The sequence below is a fragment of the Pezoporus occidentalis genome, unplaced genomic scaffold (assembly GCF_034315485.1).
Source record: "Pezoporus occidentalis ecotype Australia unplaced genomic scaffold, CSIRO_AGI_Poc_V1 ctg66, whole genome shotgun sequence".
In the NCBI taxonomy this organism is placed as follows: Eukaryota; Metazoa; Chordata; class Aves; order Psittaciformes; family Psittacidae; genus Pezoporus; species Pezoporus occidentalis.
Window position 1 is genome coordinate 363,670 of NW_026916009.1, and position 24,891 is coordinate 388,560.

The 24,891-nt window shown below is 38.6% G+C and overlaps 1 protein-coding gene across 6 annotated transcripts in view; it reads right to left on the reverse strand.

Moving 5' to 3' along the window:
- ADAM23 (ADAM metallopeptidase domain 23) overlaps positions 1-17,928 on the reverse strand; it is a 70,189-nt gene extending 52,261 nt beyond the window's left edge. For 3 of the 6 annotated variants that reach the window (XM_062640576.1, XM_062640578.1, XM_062640577.1), the window contains exons 1-3: positions 17,589-17,926; positions 16,315-16,541; positions 5,545-5,621 (exon numbers count right to left, since the gene is read on the reverse strand). In XM_062640576.1, the coding sequence (XP_062496560.1) occupies positions 5,545-5,621; positions 16,315-16,541; positions 17,589-17,760 (476 nt within the window). In that variant the 5' untranslated portion in view covers positions 17,761-17,926. Of the gene's footprint in view, positions 1-5,544; positions 5,622-16,314; positions 16,542-17,588 lie in introns of those variants that run through there. The other 3 variants (XM_062640575.1, XM_062640580.1, XM_062640579.1) reach the window with 3 other exon arrangements.
- Between the last annotated feature and the right edge of the window lie 6,963 nt (positions 17,929-24,891).

Here is a 24,891-nt window from a genome sequence, read left to right on the forward strand (position 1 = left end):
GTGCTGCCTACTACTATACTTCTAGAAGAGTGAATGAGTAAAATTAGACAGTGCATAAATAATGTTACAAATTATAATATTAAATATAATAAATACACATTTTAATCATAACTTTAGTGACTGGATGAAAAATAATTCTAATTTACAGCTGAAAAATTGAGCAAGAAGCTTCTTCACCATCAGGTTTTTATAATTTTTCAAATTACAAAAGAAACCTTTCTTTTTAAACACATTAATGTCTTAAAAAACAAGGAGATGTTTTAGTATCTGTGTCTAGTCTAAGCCTTTTTGCATGTAAAATGCCCACCGAGGCAAATGACAACTTTTAATAGGTTGCCTCCAGTTCTAAGAGTGGTAAGTGAGGTAGTAAAGCTCCACTACCTACAGCCAAGATGCTCAAGACTTATTCACACTTACTAACAGTACGCACCCATTGTTGTACACACAGGAGTACAGACTCACTGTTGTAAAATCCTAACGCTGAGTTCTTTGCAGCTCATTGTAACAAATTTTAAAAAGCAGGCTAAACTTGCTGCAGTAATATTATCACATTTAATTTACACAGCCTGTGTATCTTACAGGTTCCATTTAGCATCCTAAATGTTTAAGCTTTTATTTAAGAAAATGTTAAAAATATTTGAAGTTTCCTTCTGGAAAACTGTGACTAGTTTTCCAATTTCCATTAAAAAATAATTTTGATAAAAAACAAGAATCAAACAGATTCTCAAGTAACCAGTTACTGCATTGTTGTTTTCTAAACCATGCCAAGAATGTAATCTCCTTTGGGGCTATTCTTAAGTTGAAGTTAGCCCTATAGGAGCATAGACCACAAAGACTACACAATAATTCTGAGCTTTAAACTGATAAATAAAGTGGTGGTAATGCTGCACTTCACATAAGAAACTGACTTTCCACAACAGTCATCATATTCCAATATCTCAAATATTTAAGTCATGTTATAGTCACAAGTGGTAGCTTTGGGGATTTTTTTCAGTTTATGCCAAAGAGATCAGATTTTTTTTCTTTTTTCCATATTATCTCTTACTTGGAAAGAAAAGTCCATTTTCCTGGAAAGGTGGACTTCTACAGGGAAAATTAAAAAGCTGCGATGTACAGGCTGGTTTTGGTGATTTCCCCCATTTTCCCCAAAATCCTAAATGTTGAGGAAAGTTTTCAGCAGGAAGGGAGAAAAGTTCTTGTCTTAGATTTTTACCTCCTGTTTCTGTGCAGCTCAGGCACCTAATTCCCCAATCCTTGTATCTACCTCAGCCACCACAGTCCCAACGGGGGAAAGCTATAGCATGCTCCAGTGCTGGAGGAGACTCCTTTATTTAGAGACTGGTGCTAGACCATCCACTGAAAACTGCCAGGCAATATAGCCAACTTACCTCATCACTAAAAAAAAACAACAAGTAGGCATTTTTAATTCAGTGCTTTTGGTAGTATTGCTCTCTCGTGTTTTAATATTACACTGGAACATAAAGACTGCTATCTTTAAACAGGACATAAGAGCTACCTGCAGAAACACTTGTCCTTCCATAGAAGGACAACTTACAAGCCTTTTAACTGTTGGTGAAAAAGGTAATTTGTTAGCACCTGACAGACATTTGTGTATGTAATACATAAACAAAAAATAAGAAATTGTTTCAGTCTACTAATATCACTGACTACTCAACTACATTGTTACCACCAATGAATTCAAAGTATTGTTTGAGGACAAAAATATGAATTTACTGAAATTCATTAACACTTTAAAAGGCTTTTCATATAAACAGGGCAAGACAATGTTACATGTTACTTATTGCATAGGGAATTTATCAAGTTTGGACAGATAATCATAGCTGAATTATTAAAAAAATCCCTAATTTTTCGAACAGGATTATTAGCCCACTAGTACCACATAATCTTTCATTTTTGTACCAAAAGCATTAACTCTCTAACCTTTTTCCCTGGTCTTGTCAGAAAAAGCTGCCAACCTTTAGGATAACACATTGTATTTCAGCAGTTTTAACACCCATAGACCTTATGCAACTGAAAAGTTCATTACCCGTTCAAACTTCATAGAAATCTTACATTTGACTTGTCTTGCACACTGGATTCAAGAGGTTTGATTTGCTTATATTTCCTTCAAGCTGTTTGTGCCATCACACTATAGCAAGATATAAAACATCAAGTACAAAATTTACATTAACATGCCTCAAACTTAAAGATTGCCACCTGCTCTTTTTACAAAATCGTGACAGCTATTAATGCCAGTGAATATCCAATTTTCCTTACCCCCCGTTCTAAAGCTTGGTGTGAAAAAAAAAACAAAACAGAGCAGCTGGAACATAGAAGGCAGGCAAAGACAGGGATTCCAATCAAGGTAAAGAAAACTTAAATCTAGAGCCTGTTTGTAAGCAACAACCACCTTTATTTTAGCTTTATATACTCAAAGAGCTTTCCTAAAAAAGGCAGACACAAAACCAGAATACACAGAGTAGGTGACATTAACTCACCTTACAGTAACTGACAAAAGTAGGTATTCAACATGTATTCAAAATCCAGAATACCCTTGAATGTATTCCACATGCAAATGGATTATTTTGGCCAATAGCATCTACTAGCTCAATTCTGTAGCCCTGTTGTTGTTCTGCCTTTCCTTCTGACTAGACATTAGTAACACCAGCAAGCCAAATAAATCGTTCACAATCCAACACAGTAGCAAAAGGCAGCATTTTGGTGAACACAAAAATGTAACTGAGATACGAGAATGACTCTTTTCCAAATTGTTGTCTATGAGTGTTTACAATCTATGATGTTACAAGTTTAATGACTTACAGTTTTAGAGTGTTATACCAGGTCAAAAAGTAGGACAGGTTTTTTAAGTCATTATTTTCTGGAGCAGAATCAGAGAGTCAAATGTTTGTGAGTCAAAAATCACCTAGGAAGCTAGAAAACCTAATGTATAAAGAGGCAAACTGTGGGGATACCAGTAAGGCACTTGAACACCCTGCACCTTACATGTCGCCAGTAAGAAAGTTCTTGATACCCCATAGGCAGAACTTACTCGTGTAAGGTGCACACAAGTAATCTGCCTCTCTCTTTTTGACATGAAAGACATTGCATTTCTTGATTGCTGATAAAGCAAACACAGCTGGAAAAATATATATACACTTACTTTCTTTATGGACCATTTGTTGCTATACGTAAGCAAGAACAAAGACCAAGGCTGGGCAACAGGTAACATTGCAAAGATACAGGGAACATAAGGTTGTTTGGATTGTGATGGATTTGGTTAACAGCCATTCAACATAAGAGACTATGACAGGAAAAGCAACCAATACCCAGACACACAAATCCTAATGAACAGGAGATAAGAGTTCTGGTCTTTGCTGTTACCTCTCTTAGGTCACTGACTGATGGGCCAGGGAAGGAGCCATTCAGGCATGGCCTTGAAGAGGTTCAACCAGAACTTTACAACAGATAAGAAGTGGTAAACAGTGTCATTATGGGTCTCCTGGGAAAGAAAAAACTTATTACATGATGTGTGTAGGGGCTTGTGAAAATGTGCAAACATTTTTATGGTATGTTCAGAGGAATCGCGACAGATAGGGAAGGTGAATCAGGACAGAATAGACTGTAGTAAAAACGGAGCAGAAGTGACATAAAAAGAAGTCATTAGTGTAAGCTGCAAGACAGTAGGTTTGCTTGGCCCAGCCCTGCACCTGATCATAGCAGTCTGTCCTATGTTTTTATTGAGTCTTGTAATATTTTTTGTGTGACTTTGCTCTCTACTCTGCATAGGTCTGATGTGCAAGCAAACTTCAGAGTCAGTCAACAACTGTGAGAAAACCTGCACCTAGAAAAACTTAGGGTGTAAGTGACCAAGTGAGAGACCTTAGGCCTAGACATTAATAATTAATGAACTTAAAGCCTGTGTTAACATTTGAGTCTGTGAATGTGGACACGCTTGTGAATCAGGTAAGGGCTGGTGCACGTGTTTCACCAGAAAATTTCCGGTTCCCATCAGCTAGAGAATAACCTTATCAGGCTGTCTGTATTCTTGCTCACCTGACTCCTGGTTGCATTTATAAGTGGTACCAGTAAAGGCAATGTTTTTTAATCTGTGATGGTCTGTGTGACCATATCCTATGCATAGCGCTATCGTGGGAATGTGTGCTCAGCCTTGCTATTGGCTGGATGTACAAACAGGAACAATGGCAAAGCAGACCAAGAGGAGAAACTCCCTGTGGCTTAGAGACCACTAGATAAAGGTTCCCTTCACGAATGTCATGATTATCCCACAGGAATTACTCTGCATGGGTCTCATAAAACACCAGTCTTGCACTACACTATAGTTCTTCCAGAGGATAGAGAACACCCAGTTATCTTCAAGCTTTCTTTCTCCTTCCATTCTGCATGCCATCCCCTGCTTGATACTAACACATCTTTTGCCAGCCACTCAAGACTTTGTGTCATATTTTAAGACATTACTGCAAGAACAATCTCACTTCAGAATCATGCATGGATGAAGGAAAATGTCTGCAGTTCACCTTTACAGCAAAACACCAATAACTAAAAGCTAGGCAACAAAATATGTGAATATAACAGTTCAAATTTTACAAATCCGCAGCCTATCACTTTGAAAAGTGATTAGATTTAATAAGCTTGCATTATTCTCCCTAAGAAAACTTTCATTACATGACAAGACCAAACTAAGACCTCACATGGACCGGAGGAACGCTTTTTTTTTCTTTTTTAAACCAGTATGCAATTGTTTCTGTAAATTATTTATTTCTCCTTTAAGTGTAATGAAAGGCTCAAGGGCAGCAGAAGGGGCAAATGCACTTTTAAGCAATATTGGTAAGTATTTAGTACTGATTTTACACTTCTACATTATTCTTAAACTTTCTCAGTGCAAACTTTTAAGTGGCAAAAAGCTTCACGACAACTTTTAGAAAAACACCTAGTTTTATACCTTCAACTGAGATATAAATAGATGTGACACAAACAACTAAACCACCATTGACCTGTATTACAAGTCAGATCTTTTAGACCTGACAATTATGGAAAATTGTCTATCTTACAGGTAAACAGACTCTAGCTGCACCTTTCAGTACAGGAAAACTGTTAGGATTCCTACTTCATTAGGAACTTAATGATGATAGTGACGATAACACGTTTCCCAGATCATTAAAGATGAGCCAGCATTTACAATATTTCGACACACTGACATTAGCAACTAAAATAACATCTGCATGACAGTTTATCAAGTAAAAAAATGCACAAGAAAAGCCACACATTTCAAGCACAACGGGCACCAAAATCTCTCTGTCATCATTTATTTGTCATGAATGATAACATTTAAGGGTATGTATATTATAGGTGTCAGCAAGGGTAACAGTCACGTCATCTAAAAAAGCCTAAATTTTATTTTGTATTAAAAAACTTGGTAACAGCATATTTTTCCACAGATCTTGGGATTTCATGTGCCCTGACTTTGTACCGTAAGTTAAAGACAGTAAGAGCAGGAAAAAAAGAAACCTCAAATTGTTCACTTACTTATTCAGTGTGAGGTCAAGGATGAATTTGGAGCCAAAGGCCTCAATCTGGAAACTTGCCTGGGCCAGATGTACAGCCTGTAAACATGAACACACAGGAGTACTATACAGTTTTGCAGAACATTTAAAGTTGTCAAAAGAATCACTGAGCTTTATATGCAAATGTGTGATAAACGCCTGTGACAAAGTTATGGAAAACCTGCTTATTTTCATGAATCGAATTGGCATCTGAAAAGCTTTGCCCAAATTCTTATTCAAAAGGATTTGCGTTTTTAGAAGGTAAAGGAAGAGAGAAGGAAATAGTACCTGAAAAGCATTCAAATACACACACATTCCTCACAAGAACAAGAAAGGGGAAAAAAAAAAAAATAAAGTATTCATCTAAATGTCTATATTTTTTCCATAACAAGATGACTATGTAACAAAAGCATAAGTTATGTAGTATACTGTTCTTTTAATTTTCTGCATTGTTTACTTTAAAAGGCCTGAAATAATTAAAACATCTATAATGCACACCTTCAAACAAGAAGGTCATGGCATGACTTGTAGTACATGCTACAAAAGACTCTGTCAAAGTAACCCCGTCACAATTAAAGGCTTGTACTTGGCATTGTAGCCAAGCCAGTGTAAGGAACACTGTACATACAACATACAACTAACCAACTCAACACACAACAACAAAAAAAAAATCAAACCTACTAGCTTGTCTTGCATAGGGAGTTAACTTTAACTTTCAGGATATTCAGTTTTTGTCAGATATATAAATTGTATTCTTTATTCTTTTCTACGCTGTTGTAACTGTAGCCAAACACCTTTAAAACATCTGTTCTATAGAAAAATGAGAAGAGAGATGATCCAAGAATTTCATTTTTGTGATGATACTATTCCAACAAAGTAGAAGAGATTAGATCTGAATTTCATCGAAGTTCTTCGTTGATAATGTTCTAATCAAACCATGCTTACTTATACACTAATTTTCTATGGCATTAATGATTACATAAAGTTGGAATATTACTACTAAGCCCTTTAATGAAAAATATTATTTTTTGTCTTTTGCTTAAACACCACAATGAATCTTCAGGTATGTCACAAAAACTGTATAAAGTTTAGCTAGTTTATGACATAACTTAAACAATATGAAGGTTAGCTTTTATGGCCCATAATGCCTACAATTTTGTACTGTTTTGGAAATTTTTTTCCACAAAGGATTGATGCTTTATGTTCCTCTTCCATTCTTGCACTAGACAGAACAGCGCTGATTTTCACCTTATTTCTCAGCATAGGTATGCATCATCTTTCATAAAACCTGTCAACGGAATTAAAAAAAAAATTTCTAAGGTTGCTATGGTGACTAAAGCCAGCTGTGATGTTTCCTGTGTTGGTTTAGCTTTCTTTGCCCCCAGAATGATCATTTCCCTCCTAAGGGGGTCACACAGCTTTGTTATCAAGCTTCTTTAAACAAATGTGTAGTTATAAAATATTTCAAAGATGTTTAATATTATTAGTCTCTTATATAAATATTTGTTTAATAAACATTTTGTTTATTAAACAAATACAATAATTTTGAACACAAATTTTAAAAATTGTATTCCTAGGTGGTATCTAAAATAAGATGGACACAAACCAGCATCAAGCTTTCTGTTACAATTTTTGGTAAATATTAACAGCTGTCTTATCAGTTCACCAATTTGCTGATGTCACACCAGCCTAGCAAACTGTTTCCAGCTGCTCTGAATCACCAGAGTAAAACAGTTTTAAAGACAAACAGGTGACTTGAAGGAGAGAATCAGAGAATCTGCAAGGATGAAAGCTAGCATATATATTAAAAAAAAAAAAAAAAAAAAAAAAAATAATAATAGAATCTCAGTTTAAATGCATGCCTAGCAAGACTGGCTTTTCAGCCTCTCCGCTTTTTTGCACAGTAAAACCAGGGAACAAGTGTCACAAGGAGCTTTTCAAGACCTGTTTGTTACCAAAATGTCATGTTTTCAACGTGTACATGTATTAATTTATTTATTTAAAAAAAAAAATCATGAAAATTTGTTGCAGGACAAGGGCTGCAATTAGTTTTATCCCATGAAGATTGACTTGGAGTTACAGGAACAATTGCTTTGAGTCTCCTCCCCATGTAATATTTACCTAAAATTACATGTCTTCAAATATATGCCACAAACAAGACTTCAATATTAACTATCTGGAAAGTTTAGTAGAGCATGTACTATTCCATTAAGATCATTCTGAAACATGAGAAATTATAACTACAGAATTGCTTAAAGTACCTAGGTTTTATTATGTTTTTAATAAATATGTTTGGAAGTTTTCCAAAATATCTCCTGCTCAAAGATATAGTGATTTTGACTATATTGCATTCTTATATACAAACCATGAAGACTGAGCCTTTAAGATAAGATTATAATTTATAGATCTATCGCATAACATTCCTGACACATGTAACATGGCAAGAAGTGACTGGCCAATCAGGATTTAATCAGTGTAATATATCAACAATGTTTACAAGTTGGTTTAGAAACAAGACTAACTACCAGTGCTCCCAAATACTATAGGTAGCTAAGTAGCAAAAATATAACTTCAACACTGATTATATAATTTTTCCAGGGTTAGTTTGGAAATAAAAATTTGCTTACTTTTCAGTTTGATAAAGGTGCAGCATTTCTTTCATTTCTCCTACCAAACTATGCATTACTTAAAACATATATTCTTTGAAAGAGTTTTTGGAACAAGAACAGTATCAAGGCTAAATAATCACCTGCAAGGGAGATACCCAAATATTTTGCTTTTCCACTTTAAATTTTCTTTTGTGTTTGTTTTTTTTTTTGCCACTACTGCTGTTCAGACTTACAATTCCAAACCAACTAAATAAGGCAAACTGTGGAATATCTTTCAAGAAGATTCAAGCTACTTAATTAAGAAAATGCTTAAGTGTGGAGGATGATATATGCCATAATAAATCACACTTCAAAAGCAATCATGCTGTACTGAATCAATCATGCTGTACTGAATCATGCCAAAATCCCAAAACTTCAGCACAAGACTTTACAGATACTAAAAATGTATGCATATATATAAGAAAAAAAAAAAAAAAAGAAATCCCTGGATAACCTCCAGATCAGGGACTCCCATCAAGGGTTATTAAATCCAAAAGACAAGTTCTGGTTCCCAGAAGATCCCAAACCACAAATTGCTACAGTCTGGGGGACTGGTCTAGGAAGTAGCACCCCATGACTGTTACGCTCCTATACCCCTCCCTAAGCATCTACTACAGATTGCTCTCAGAGATACCCAGATAAACATCTAGTCTGACCTGCTATAGCTTTTCTTTTGTCCAGACAAGCCCATCCAATGATACATGCATAACATCCTTTAAGTTTCTAAACCAGCAACTATGCATTCTTTATCTTTCTGTAATTTAAAATTAACTTGTATCTTTGTCTATGGTGTCATAAGAAAAAGTTCTTCTTGTAGGATGAGATACAGTATCATTGCTATTTCTGAAAACAATTACCCCTGTATCTAAAAACACCACTTGCTACCTATTAGTGTGCCTCAGGTAACAGATGCATCCTGGACACATAAGCAATTGCTGTAAAGCAGCTGATAACTAACTTGCTACCCTGCCATAGGGTATGCTCTACACCAAACTCGGCTCAAACTACTGGTTACAAAAAGAACACTGGATTTTAGATCCCTGCCGTTCAGCAAAACCAGTTTTGAGTTCAGGCGAATGTGACGCACCACTGCTGCAGCAAAATACAGATTTTTCAAAGCTAGTTGAAAATACATAAGCACCTGTAAAAGTCGTAAGTCAGATATCAGGCGAAGGTAGCGAGACTGAAGTGTTTAATCCTGAAACTGACATTTTTCTTGTAACAAGTTAGCACAGAAGGCTACCAGTGAGCTGTCACTAGGTGTTTCAGCCATTAACAACCATCATGTACCACCATGATGGGAAGAAATATTTCAGAAAAGCGTCTGAAATCCTGTGATACAGATTATTATTTCACAGTATTCTCTTACCAGTTACTGTGTAATACAATGCCTAAAGTGTAACCTGAAATATGGTGTTCTAAATGGCATAGAAATATAAATTCAAACAAGAATATTATACTTTGAAGTTAGATATCTTACCATGTCTTTTCACAGATGATTAAACATCACATTCTTGTACGACTGGCATACATGGTTCACATCTGCCTAATTATACTTTGCTTACATAAACAGAAGACCAAGGTCCTCTGTACATGTTTGTAATTTAAAATCCTCTCCAGAGGTTCCCGCTTTGACAGCTGTAAACTACTCCAGCAGCAAAGCTGCAAAATCACAAAGTTTTTCTGCAGCAAAGACTTACTGATGATACACAGAGGAGTGGGCTGAAGGAGGGTGCGAGTATCATTTTTGTTGCTACCAAACCTGAATTTGAGGGGGGGGGGGGAGTGTGTCTTTTATCACTGTTCTGGAAGATCAGATTACTAGCATAGTCACTGTAATAAGAGCTTCTTCAGACTAGGGACATTCTAAGAGTGCTGTAACTGCTTGTGCAAAGTACTAGTTCTCAGGCGTTTTCCAAGCTAAAAATCCACATATATAAAGAATTCCAGTTTCTTTTAAGTCAGTCATTAGCTTACTGTAAGTTTCAAGATAAAATTAGATTAGAAGGCTGTAAAACCATGCCAAATGCAATGATCTGTTACCTCTTCAAAAATACCGAGTTTAGTCACAAGTCTTTAAACAAAAGTAACAGCATTGTTTAACCGACTGATAGTACTTTCGAACCTTTTGCTACATTCATACAGATACGATCTCCAAATGACTATCACTGCTTTTAGTAATCTATTTCTGCATATAGCTCTGCTGACTAAAATAAGAGCTGCTACTCTCATTTCAGTACCTGAGCAAGGGGTTTCATCACTTCTGTTTTGGAATTAGAGACATAAGTCAGATTTAGATGGATTTTACACCATTAAAACATTTTTTTTGATCTAGACCTTCATTCTGAAAATAGTACAAGTTTTGTCACAAATGAATGTGACTTACTATACATTTGTTCCTTACTCTTCTTTCAGCTTGTTTGCGTATCTTCATACTTCATACAGAAGCCATCCTTCTTTAGTGTTTGGAAAACATCTGCTATATTGCACGTATACCAAGATAACTGTGCTCTGAAGAGAGCCTAAGTATAGAATTATTATAGATCTGAAAACTAAGTATTTTTCAATGGCATTATGAATTAAAGAAACAATCGTTGGAGCAAATCCAGAGGAGGACCGTGAAGATGATCAGGAGGCAGAAGCTCCTCTCCCACCTATGAAGGTAGGTTGAGAGAGCTAGGCTTGTTCAGCCTGGAGAAGAGACCTTAAAGCAGCCTTCCAGTACCTTAAAGAGGCCTACAAGAAATCTGGAGAGGGACTTTTTACAAGGGACACTTTTTACTAGTGACAGAACAAGAAGGAATGGCTTAAAGGTGACAGAGGGGGCATTTAGGTTAGACATTAGGAAAAATTCTTTACTGTGGTAGTGGTGAGGCACTGACAAGTTGTCAGAGAAGTTGTGGATGCCACATCCCTGGAAGCAACCTGGTCTAGTGGAAGATGTCCCTGCCCACAACAGGGGGGTCGGAACAAGGTGATCTTTAAGGTCCCTTCCAACTCAAACCATTTTGTGATTCTATGATTCTATAACCTTCCAGTATTCACTGGAAGTAAAGCATTTCACACTGAACAGCATATGTAAGTATCACAGCAGCTTAAAACATACAGGATTTCAGAAAAGCTTCCACTGATTATTTGTTTCTGGTCTTTAATAATAGAAAGGTTACTTTGATGCACTTGAACCTCAAGCCTTGAAGACTGTTCTCTGAAGGAAAGGCTGTCAGCATGCAAAGGCTCAGGCCTACCTCTGAAAGCAATCCTACTGTTGCTCTTTTAACACCAGGGGCCAGAATCCACCACTCTTGCAGCACTCAACTTCCCAAAAATGCTATAAAACCTATAAACTTTTTTTGGGTTCTTTTTGTTGTGGTTTTTTGTTTTGTTTTTGTTTTTTTTTTTTAATTCAGAACAAGGCCTAACAAGTGCAATTGCTGCACTATCTAACACAGAGGAACTGAAATATTTTATAGGTTATCTCTTGAAATGACAATTTAAAAAAATTATAACTATCATGACTCACATTTCAGCTAGGAAACCAAGATGTAGATCTACTTAATAGATGGCATAAAGCATAAGGAAGATGGCTTTCTACTCCCATTGGCATAAGGAAAATGGCTTCCTACTCCTGGAAACCGAAGAAGATAGGAAGACTAATTTCAAGCCTACTGTTAATCAGTAACTACTGAAGACACAGAGTCCAGATAAGTCTTTTGCATTAACAGGAATTCAATACAGACTAGAGAAAGAGTAGGAATTTAATACAGGATAGAAAAAGAGACAAAGTACACAAAAATATTAACTTGCAAGTAGTGTAAATTGATCTGCATCACAGAAATTTCAGAGGAAAGAAAAAAAAAAAAGGGCAAACAAAAAAGTAAAGCCAGTTGAAATACTACAATGGGTCTCCAACAGTCTTAAACTCATATAGATAAACCACATGAAGTTCATTCATCATTTTGATCAGTTTTTATTACATGGGGATTAAAAGTGAAGATCTGGCCGAAGACAGGCAAGGGAAGGGAAAACAATAATTAGGGCATAGGATTTTTATCTGAATTTTAGTAAGAATTCACATGATGCCACCTCTTGAGAGATTATTAACCATCACCTCTCATATTGTACAAAACAGGCCTCCTTTTTCTTCAATACCATCTCCTTTGTAATGGCCATGATACAGCTATTTTCCTTTCATCTTAAAGATGCTTCCCCTCTCAACTTTTGTATGCTCCATACCAAAGTTGCATAAAGGACTGAAACAGCCCTGCATTTCAACCTCTAAAGCAGGGCAACATAACAGAAAACAATGTTCAGCCTGGCCATATTTTCATTACTGAAATGACAAACAGAGGAGCACCTGGAAGCATCTGCACTCCAAAACACCTGGAGTTTTTACCAGAAGAAAATAGCCCAAAATGAATACAGGGTTGGTTTTGGTTTGCTTTTTTTTTGGGGGGGGGGGGGGGGGGGGCGGGGGGGGTGGAACTGTCTTCACTATTGCACTATTTTTTTTCCAGCCACTAGGGTCTGCAAACCAATTTTTTTTAACACCTCCCTCCTCCCAAAAATGACACTAACAGCTTAGAACAACACACTTCGTTTGTTTACAACTTCTGGGAACTTATGATTCAGCAATCTAAAGACAGCTGTGTTTCTCTGGCAATCCTTTTATTTTGAGACCATATCTTGTGTTGCAAGATTTTTTTCTTTGCTGGCTATGGTAACGACTTGGTCCTAGCCTTTTGTGACAGGTTGTGTCACATAGCAGTCCTTCTGCTACCTCCTAATGATCAGGTATACCTAGCCTACAAAAATGAACCACAGCAGTCATATGGTTCAGTAAAGAGATTCGCAGTTCATTCAGAACTCTGCTTCCATCTGCAGAAGTTTAGAAAGACAGAGCACATTATGACTCAGACCTCTCCAGCATGTTTAAAAGTTCGTATCAGTTTCATCACTGTTTTTATAAACAGATGTTCACTTTTGAGCATTTCACACCAAAAATAACCTAAGAATTCAAAACCAGCTAACCTTAATTCGACTATGAGGAAACAGGTACACAGATTTTTTGAGTCTTCAACTACCAAGTATTTGAATTATGCTTGGTTTTAGATCATAAAAAGAAAACAGATTGCAAACTAGAACTCTGTCCACCTTGGAGATAGACCATTTAGCCAAAACTAGCACACCTTTAGTTTTCCAACAGTGAGAAAAAGCTTCTTGAAATAATAATAAAGGAATGAGAGAAGTTCTATGGAGAGTTTAAATCACATACACCCTCTCATTATGATGGCATTTTATCACATCCAAAGGGGATAAGGATGATCAGTGCTAAGAAACCTATTTATTACTTATTTTTTTTGTTCTCTGGTACACTGTTTTCTCCTCCATCCCTTCATTTCTACATATATTTCATTAATAAAGCTGCAGACCCCTACTTTTAGGAAGGGATTTAAAAAAAAACAAACCAAATATTTTAAGTCATTTCACATTACTGTATTTCTCTAGGTTTACCTCTTTCTTCCTACATGCACACAATTTTCTCTACTCTTCCCCTCTCCTTATAGTGACTCAGCATTTCTGAGGTATTCAGGCCTAATTCACCAAACAATCTGTATGAATTACATTCTTCTGGCCACTATAATGAAGTTCCACAGAAAGGGGTTTACTGAATAATATTCACAGTTCGGGAGTACATCTACATCATATGTCTATAAATGGTATAATTAAGGCTGACAAGAAAACACAGGTTAAAGGATGCATGGTTCCAAGACCAGTAAAAAAAAAATAAAATAATAGAAAAAAGAAGTATTTTTCTTCCTCAGTTGTTTCTTGTGTACAGATATAAGGTACTCATGCTTATTTTTTTTCACATGCTAAAACTCAATCCTAAATATAGATTATTTTTTTTTAACCTAACTATAGGTGTTTTTTTACCTAATTATAAAAGTTAGGTTAAAAAGTTACCAATGTGGGGAGAGCAAAATCATGCAAGTATTATTTATTACAATATAGCATTTATTTAAGTTCTGGGAAAGGATAAAAGCAAGTACTAAAAATCCTCTCCCTTCCCAAAATCAAAACCCTTCTACATTCTAGGCAGAATTCTCCCCTCCCCCCCAGCAATTATTGCTCTACAGAGACTAGGTAATGTTAAACAGAACAAAATAACCAAATATTTGCTTAATGTTAAACAGAACAAAATAACCAAATATTTGCTACCTACCACATTATTTATAAAACAGATGGAAGGGCAAATAAATGACTTCATGCAAGGAAAGACGCAAGAGGCAAGCTGGGGATGGGAGTGTGGGGGGAACACAGGACTCTGGGGTGCTCTGAAAGCAAAACATGCAAAAATCAAAGCAGAAAAGGAATCAACACTTTCCTTCAATTAAGTGGATCAAAGCAATAGAAGTTCCATGCCAGAAGGATGAAGTCAACATGATGTCACTTTCCATGGAACCCTAAGCTTAAGGCACCCTTCTGTGAGAAAAACTGCAGTGTGAGCAGGACACAATGAGTAGAAAGGAGATCCACTTTACACAATACTCAGCAGCAAGAATACTCAAGGAAATCAATACCAATTCTGTCAGCACTGATTTCTGCAGAGCTTTATCCCCAACAGGCAGAGATCACGTAGGGCATAGGAAGGATAGGTAACAGCAGCAATGTTTTTGTGGGCAATGCTGGGTAAGTGAAGAGATTGGCAGGCATTCTCCTCTGTTAATTCCCAAGGAAAAAAAACTCATGTAGAAACATGAAGGAAGCACTATTCCCAAAGGCAGGTGTGCAAGTACTTGCAAAATCTCTTTTTTTCCCCACACCTCTCTCCAAAGAGGGGAACAGAAAGTTCCTGTTGTTCAAGTTCATTTAAAAAAAGAGGTCTCACTTTAAAAGAATATGAGTTCTGAATGTAATATGTTGATAAGTAGCTCCAATTTCCAACATCTGAACAGCTTTTCTGCGCCAGCCATAACATATCAGTGTATTTGGATGCCTCCAAAGGCACATATTGTTATCCAAGTTCAATAAGCTAGAAAGCAACCTTTCTTACCATTAAAATATCAAAACTCATATACAACTCATCTTTTTTTTCAAGGGTTTAACCCACGACAAAGGGTTATACTTTCAAAGTATATTACAACAAAGGTAATACTTCCATATTAATTCCATAGCTGAAATGGCACACAATCAATATCAACAAAAGCACATATAGCGCATAATAAATTCCCTTTCTAAAATTTCCAAAGAAATGCAATTCAATAGGTAGAAACTCTATTACAGCCAAGCCCAAGTGTAATAGCATACACACTGATCTGCTTTACTGCCTTTCTTCTATATTGTGGCAATCTCTTCCTATACATACTATATTTACCTTCACTTCACCTTTTTAACTCATGGGAAGAAATTTGTTTTTTAAATAAAAATGGGACAGACTCATTTTAAAGGATGCCTCCTAAGCAATAGGATTTACAGTAGGTTTACTTCTTCACCAAGTTTTTTCACAACATTCAAGTTTGCTCAATCCCATGCAATTTCAGAAAAAAAAAAATTACTATCTGCATCTATACAAAATGAAATACTGTATCTTGCCATTGAAAATGAAAAAGGCAAGTATTATTTGACAAAATCTCATAATACTTTACAGTGATCTTCACTGGTCATAGACTGGCAGGAAACCAGTACTGCATTTATTAGGTACTGCATGACAGACACATACATGCTGCAAGTTCAGGATTCTAAAGAAACTCCCTATGCAGACATTTCTGCAGTCTAGAGCTACTTTGGAAGAAGCATGTTGTTGATGATGGCATACCATAAATCAAGACACTGGAACTACACCGATCAGACAAGTAACTTTACATAACTCCCATTCGTTTTACCTACAGTTGAGTTTTTGAACCATGCTGAAATTCAAAATAATTAAATTAACACAAGGGAAATTAGAGTCTTGTTTAATTACATGTCCTCCTTGATTTTCTACAAATGGCAGTAAGGACCACCAGCAAGTCTCAAAGATCTATGGAATAAAACATTCAAACTCAGTTCCACATCAGATACTAACAATTTGAAAATTCTGCAGATACGCCTTTTTTTTACCCTACCTTGTCATGCTTCTGCTGGTGCCTTGCCCTAGTATCCAGGACATGGTAAGGGGTTTCAGAGTCTCTGTTGATATAATAGATTAGTCTTGAAGGCAGTGTGATTTCTTTCTGGATTGCATTGCTGTAGCTGTTATTTTTACTGTTACTGCTTTTATTCTGTTGAAATGTATTCTCTTCATCTGCCAGTACTCCCCCTGTACCGCCTGCTGTTTCATTCCAATGCAGGTCTGAGGAAGAAAGATATGCCAGCCATATATTAGATGGCAAAATATGTTTATTTAAAAAAAAAAAAAAGCTACATATTTAGCTTGCAATATTCTAATATTTTATTAGTCACTCAAGCAAACAAAAAGCTTAGTCATTGAACTAGATTTTATTCATTTCTTCACATGCAAAATGGATTCAGAAATAACATTATTTATTTAAATGCACATACATTTTCATATGCATTCATAGGTTATAAATAGTTTAATGCCTCTCAACCTCCAAAAAAAAAAAAAACGAAAACCCAACACTTAATGGACATGTAGTTACCCTCTTTGATAGCCAAGTTCACTTATCTCTCAGACATACACACAAAAACCAGGCGTACACCTACAAAAGACTAATTTCCCATGTCCCTAAAACAAGCTGAATTCAGAGTCCATGCACACCGAATGGGTAATCAAGTCCCTTTACATAATAGCAAGTTTTCCACCTCTCCCTTTTAACTTTTACAAAAGCCCTTTTCTTCAGCGGCAGCTTTTCAGATTAAACCCTGCATCCTTCCTCATTAAAATTTCAGGATACAGTCAATCAACAAGCAAAGTAACAAGAACAGTAATAACATGAGGCACAAACCGACTATATTCAGCATTACACACATTATCTATACATAATCAAAAGCAAATAAACAAAAAGCACACGCAAAAATCCAACCCCAAATTGGTTTCCCATTCAGATCCTCGTACATATACATCCTAATACATAGAAAAAAAACCACCTAAGCCTTTTTTTGCCGCATACCTCACCGGCGTTATTTCTGCGCACAGCACTCTACCTAAAACACTACAGCATTCGCTTTAGAAGATGAGAGGGGAAAAACCTCACATTTCTCTCCTTTTCGTTGGCAAGCAAGACGAAACAGACACGTACACAGATATGGAAGGGGCGGAGGAAAAACCGTTCAGGGGAAATGGATGCTACCGGGGTTTATCTCCCGCGGCGGAGGCAGGGAGGCCGGGTGCCGAGGAGCAGCAGCCGCCTCACGCACGCACACCCCCCGTCATACCCACCGGCGGCCGCTGTAGCCGCGCGGGCCCGCGGGCAGGACGAGCCATGGAGGAGCAGGAGCAGCGAGACGAGGCGGCCGAGGAGCCGCAGGAGCGTGGGGCGGCAGGCGGCGGCGGCGGGGAGGCGGCGGCCGCAGCGCGGCTGCCGCAGGGAGATGCTGCCGGGCGGCTTCATGGCTCATAGCGCCCCGAGGGTGAGGAGGGGGGGCTGCCGGCCGAGGAGCAGCGCGGTTCCCTCGCCCCGCAGCCGGGCTGCACCCGTGAGGCCGGGCGGTGGCGGAGGGGCGGAGAGAAGGAGGCGGCTCCCGCCCGTCTACCTCCTCTCTCCGCCGTTACGGACAGACCGTTACCTCAGCGCGAGGGCGGGCGGAGAGCGCCGCGCACCCGCCCCTCAGCGCCGCGCACCCGCCCCTCAGCGCCTCGCGGTCGCGCCGGGCGCGCTGGGGCGGGGCCAGGCGGGCGCTGTCCATTGTGCTGTCGCCGAGGGGCGTTAACACACACCCTCGATCCCCACGTTTAACTGGTGCCGTTAATGCGCCGGTGAAGAGCGTACCGCGGCCCATTAAAACCTCATCGGGAAAGGAGATCCTCCCGCTTGGCTTAACGCAGACCCGGGTGCTAAGGGTAAAACCAACGGCCGCACCTGCCACACGCCTCCCGCAGCAACACCGAGGGGTTATACTGAGAACTGTCACTGTGTGTCACAGACTGGTTAACGCACAGACACCCGCCCTTGCAGTGTGCACAGCTGCAAGGAGCCGAATTTGGGAATTCTCAAATCATTTTAAGAACTTCACACGGGCGGGAATTGCTTTGGAAACTGGGAGCCTTGGGCAAGGCCTGGGAGAGGCTTTGGAGGCGTGAAGCAGCAGCCACAGGCCAGTTAGTTGACCTGAGCTGGAGCCAGGAAGCCCCTGCTGAGTTAGAATTGCTAAACAGAATTGTAGGAGTTAAAGTTGCTAGAATTGCTAGGCAGAATTGTAGTAGATAAGATTCATAGCTTGTGTAATGTACACTTAAAAGACATTCTTGTTTAAGTGGTAACCATAGAAGGGGACAAAAAAAACCCAGAGTAATAAAATTTACCAGCTTGACAAGTTCCTGCTTTAAGATACATAAAACCGGATTGTACCGAACTTTCAGTTTGGATAAGAGCTGGAACTCTATTGAGTCTGTGTGAAAGCAAGAGGTTACTCGTGGTGATGAAGAGGAACTACAGGCCTTCATCCTCACGACCCCCTAAAGACCACTACCAGGAGGCACTGCACAAGCACCTCAATGTGACAAATGCCAGAAAGTTAATTATAATACTAGACCGGCACAGATTCTGCATAAGTATTAGGCGTGAAGCAATCTCATGTTTATGTAATCATTGTATGTAATATAAGCAAACTGAGCAGCAGAGGAAAGGTGCAGCATGACTGCAGTGGAGAGATCCCCCATGCTGCCCAGCACTGATTAAAACATACCAACTCTAAAAGCCATGCACTTTTAGAGGCCTTTTCTTTCTGCAGATCACCGCATCCTGGGGACACAAGAAAGGCAAAGGGAATACAACTTCAAGTTCACAACTCGCAGTCCTCATCTCCCCCGTGAACCCTCCCCCTGCTCCAATCACAGTATGGAGCTTCAGGGTGCTTCTGCTCGCTCCCAGCACCTCCAGCCAACACATTTGTTCCTTGCATCTCACCCCTTGTGTTCTCTTCTTCAGGACCTGCAACCCACTCATCCCTACTGACTGCAGCCAACATGCAGTGAAGTGGGTATGGAAGTGAGAACCAAAGACTACCAAAAGAGTGAATGTATACTGACAAAGAAAATGGACACGTGTGCAATAAACAGAGTAGCACTGCACAGAGGTGCATGATGGTGACCTGGTATAAATCCACTCTGCCATGCTGTGTTCTGGACCACAAAGAGAATGAAGTATTAGCACATTTCTGTACAGTCAGTAGTACCTCTCATTCTTCAGGCTGCCTGGGGTGAACCACCAATATGAAGAATATTTGCAAAGATAAAAATAGCTTCACAGAGATATGAGAAGATTATCTGCTGGTTTGTATTCATTCCATGGCTTCAGGAGTCAGAAAAGCTGGAAGCTGAGTTCAGAGACAAGTTTAGATATTGAGTTCTTGATGAACATTTTGCCCAGCAGACTTCTAATACCCAAGAATAGATATGTTATATTTTGGTGCGGGTCTTACTGCTGAGGAAAAAAAGATGTTTCTCCTCTTTTCCTGGATATTGCTTTTTATTTGTCAGCTTATTCGTTCTGAGTCTGCGTACCACAGGGACATCCAGAAAGACAGGAATTTTCTCTGCTCTACATAATTTTCTTTAGATTCTAGCCTGAATTCATTATCACTGTTAATTTAGAAAGTATAAGCAGTTTACAAATCATTACCATGCAGTCTACTTTACAGTTATTACTTTAAAAGAAAAAATTAATGCTGAATTCTCATTCTGGTCAAATAGGTGCTACTTGTGGAAGCTCAAAATCTGAGCATGTAGCAGCAGACAAACACATAGAAGACCCATGGGATGACCAGGTGTGAAAAAGAACAGAAAACATGCCTTAGGATTTCTCTGTTGCTTGGGTCTAGGGAGAAAGCTGTAAGAGTTTTCTATAGAAAATGGTCTTCCTTGATGCTCACATTCCCAGACACTTTCCATGCAGCCCAGCTGAACCCAGCTGTTCCTCATCATCAAGTACCACTACAATATTTAAACCAACAGCAGCTCTTTCCTCCCCATAAACATATAAGCAGATCAAAGGACCAGTTATGTCTGTACATCTGTATCTAAAACAACAAAAAAAGAGCAAAGAACAAAAGAGTCAAATGACCACACAATTTAAACAACAACGAAAATAATCCAGAAACTTTCACCACACAACAAAAAGCCCCAGGAAGTCTAGCAATAATTAATACTAATAACACCTGCTCTCTGAAACTATCAGTGGTTCTGCACCACCTGATCTAGATGAAGATGACCCTGGCCATTGCACGGGGGTTCAATTAGATGATATTTGAAGGTCCCTTCTAACCCAAACTATTCTGTGATTCTTATTTCTTGTGTCCAGATTTTGAGGGAAGAAAATAATGATTGCTCCTTTCTGCAAAGGTTGTCTAGGGAAAAGATTTTCTAAAGTTCTTTTAGCTCATGTACAAGTCTGCAGCAGAAATAATCACCTGAATGACCATCTGAAGCAGACACGCCTGGTCTCCCAGTCCCTTACAGGTATGTCACTCAAGCTGTGTTTCATAAACCTACAAACCTTCAGATGCCATGTGCAGCTCACAGAGCACAATCAGCTCAAGATGAAATTCCCCACCAGGAATGACAGCTGGTTTTGTTGTGTTTTTTTGAACCTGCTTTCATCTTTGAGAAAGACCATTAAATAATCCCAGATAGACTGCACTGCAGATGTCTGAAAACAAAATACCAAAAGTGTGGATTACTGTAGCAGCATCTGTACCAAATGAAATTGAAACGTCTAAGTGGGAGGCACACAGGAAATGGCTGATAGCCGGTGCTTCAAGAATGGCTGGGGAGCACATGCGCACTGTGCAAGGTATATACTACTTTCAATCTGGGTGACAAATAGATTTTACACCACATCTCCAGACGATTGCCTAGAGCTTTTAAATTCATCCCTCCCTTGACAGGATGGGGGTCAGTAGGCGTATGGGATGAAACTTTGTAATGCTACAATTCAAATCAAAGAGGCTTCAGATGCAAAACTGCTGATTGTAATCTTGCTTGTTCATAGTAACAGCCAGCTGGGAAATGTTAGTCCAGGCTCTGCTAACCCAGTGGCAAAGATACAACCTTCCAAAATGATAAGATGCCTTTTCTGATACCACCTGAAAAGAGAATAAGGTTAGCATATCACTTGGCTTGGGAAAATCTCTATGTTGGATACATTTTTAAACAACTTGCTCCTTACCATGGCATAAAATTGAACTCGCCAAATGAGCACAATAAGACTGTGCCTTACCAGGAAATAAAAAATATATGGATTTCAACAGTAACGCCTTATTTAACACTTATTTCAAGAATTCAGTTAGGTCCTGTAACAAACAAGCAGGGGGGATATTCCTGGATATTCCTCACAGAGGCAAACAGTTTACTGCTTTAATAGAAAGAAGACTATTTCTGTTGCAGATGGAACAGGAAGGAGACAAGTTCAGGAGATGTAAACATGGATGACTAATTTATCAGAAGGTCTTTGCAAGGATGCCATAAAAGCACTGGCTACCAAGTTTACAATAGTGATGATAATTACAGAAGAGGAAACCGCAATATCAAACATGCAGTTTAACAGGAGGTTAAGCATAGGAAGACTAGCATAGTTACTTTGGTAATAACAGATGATACCAACTGGGCAGCTCAAGAGTGGCCCTGGGTGATGAAGGATATAATGCCATAGGAGATGAAGGATATAATGCCATAGGAAACAGGCAGCACAAACAGCAGAGAAGCAGCAGCCATTGCTGAGCTCTGCTCTCAAAGAGTGCAGTAGGCAAGTATGATTATGATTTATTCATATTGCTGTAGCACTAGCAGGCTCAGCCGTAGGCCAAGGTCCCGCTGTGCTCTGTGCTCTACAGACACAAGACAAAATGACAGACCCATTAGAGAAATTTCCATTTGATTTGCAATAGCAAATAACACAGACAATGCTGTAAATAACAAAAGAAACAGAGCAGCTCTGGGAGGGCTACCAAGCACACTGCAGGTCTAAAAAGCAGTAATTACACAGGGTACACTGAGTAACAATAGCACCTCATTAGCTGGCACATAACTAATCCACACAATCTGTAATTTGCATGCAAAAGAAGGTGGTAGCTATTCTCTGTTTCTCAGCAGGGGTTAACAGCTAAGACAAAGCTGGACTGAAACTTCATGCCACTCATATTTCCTTACTTTATATCATATGCACTGTAAGTATGGATAATTTATACTTAGAAGAAACCTGGTAATTGCAATGAAAAATAAGTAGTTTTCATTTATTCTGCTTCTTTTAGCTTTAAATACCTTTTAGCAACCAGGGGTGAGGGAGGTGGAGCATAAATCTTGCAGTAATGTGACATACACATCAGATATATTCAGGAAACAGGGCACTAGTTCTAGATTCTTACGAAGCAAGCATTGTTTTCCAAACCATAGATCTAACAGAACTGGACTTCTATTGTTCTTTGCTTTTCCATCTTCTTTATTTCAACCTCATATACTCTTCAGAGGAAGTGCTTTCTTCTGTTATTTAGTTCATAGTCCAACAGAGCTTTAAAACCAGTTTTTCCCTCCACATAGAACAATGGAACAATGTACAGTATTGGGCACATGATTTTAAACACAATAATACTATAAAATAGAATACAGTAAAATTGCCATTTTTCCACCAGAACTGTCACTAATTTACCAAGATCTGTGTGCACATCATCATGAACTACTCCTCTAACCAGTGATTCTACACAAATGAATTCTTTTCAGATTACCATATGTTCCAGCACTCCAGGTTAGAATATACACAGTAATTAGGATATACTTGCCAGCTTCCTCTCATCAACATTATGAAATGTTCATGTAAGGTCAGGTGAAGAAAACAAGATGATCAAAAGAATATACCTTACTAACATTCAGCAAAGAAGGGAAGGGAACACAGCTGCTAATAGTAAATGAGTCAGAGGTTCTATTAATTGCAGTTCAATTTGTATCCAGGTGAAACTTGGCCTCAGTAATCTACTTCTGACTGCAGGAGAAATTTATTTTGAATACCACACCAGAATAATTTCAGAATTAACTCACTGTGTACCCTTGTATAATTAACTAAGCATTCACAGCCAAAAGATTTTCCAGGTTGTCTAGGAGGATCCCTCAGCAGTGTTTGAACAACTGCATGTAAGTCATTGTAGACAGGATACTGCAGTGAGGTGTTTTTGCCACCAATGGAAATATTCTGATATAAAATTGTGCAATTATTTGCCACATTTTCCAATTTATTAATAAGAGACAAAGCAGCAGCAGAAACATGCTGGTCAATGAGCCTACTGAGAGCACATTTGTTCGCTGTTCTGATACGGATATACTTAGCAAGTAAAATATATGCTACCAGCAGAAAAAAGAGTAAGGCTGGTCTTCTAATAAGCAAGCACTTCTAACTGTGGCTATGACATCAGCCTGCTCCTTGCTAGCTTGTTTCACTGTTGCGAGTTAAATTGTAAAAACAGTGTCAAGAAAGTAAGACGGGATGGCAGAGGAAATGTAACTTGAAGAGGTACTTTGATTTGTATTTCCTTCAAATTAAATACATGGAGTTCACATCCCCAGAATTTGCCACAGCTGATCAAACACTTCCAAGTGGCAGGTTCTAAAAAGCCGTATTGTAGCTATTCCAGTGCAATTTTGCAAAGGAGAGGAAGACATTACCACTCCTTTCATGACCCATTTGCATACGTCCAGGGGAGAAAAGGTCTGCAGGGGATCTCTGGAGTCATCAAGTCCAGACCCCCGCTGCCACGGGCTGTTCCATTCCACAGCTCCTCTTACACATTGCAGTAGTTAATGGTTTTGCCCTCCAACAACTACTGGAAGGCTGTTCCAGAAGCTGATTGTTAGAATCACTAAGTAAATCCTCCTACTTTCCAGCCCAAATTTATTCATGCCTAACAGAAACCCATTTGTTTCTGTGCCAGTGCTGGCATTAATAGCTCATTCCCCCTGCTGCTAGAAATGACCGGACTCTCAATGGTTACAGCATCTAAGCCCAAGTGATAGGTGAAAATGTCATGAGAGTGTAGTTGAAAACATTAAGGATGTTATCTTCAGCACAGAGATGCCCAAATAGCAAGGACTACATTAGCATGAGAAGGAGAAGGAACGCGGCCATGCCAGTGTAACATATGCTTGAGCTACTATATCTTACTGGGAAAAGGAACTTATTAGCTACAGCTACTACTGGTTGGAAGCTAGCTGGTTGGGCATAGACATGCAGTGTTTAAAGGTGTTGTACTTGCTTTTCTTATGTTGACCAAAAAAATAAAAATAAATAAAGTCTTCCTCCAAAAGCTTGCAGTGCTGAGGCTGCTGCTTACGTAATACTTACACACAGCCTTGCATTCAGCAGTGACACCTGTGCTGATGCTGCTGCCATCACTGCTGTCTTCCTATGCTGTCAAAGGTAGGTGAAAATGCTGAGAAGCAGCAATGTTAGTCAGATAGGGAAAATCCTGGCATTCTCATAAAATGCAGCTCTACAAAATAGGGGAAAAAAAAGTAAAGAAAGAAACTGCTATATCCAATT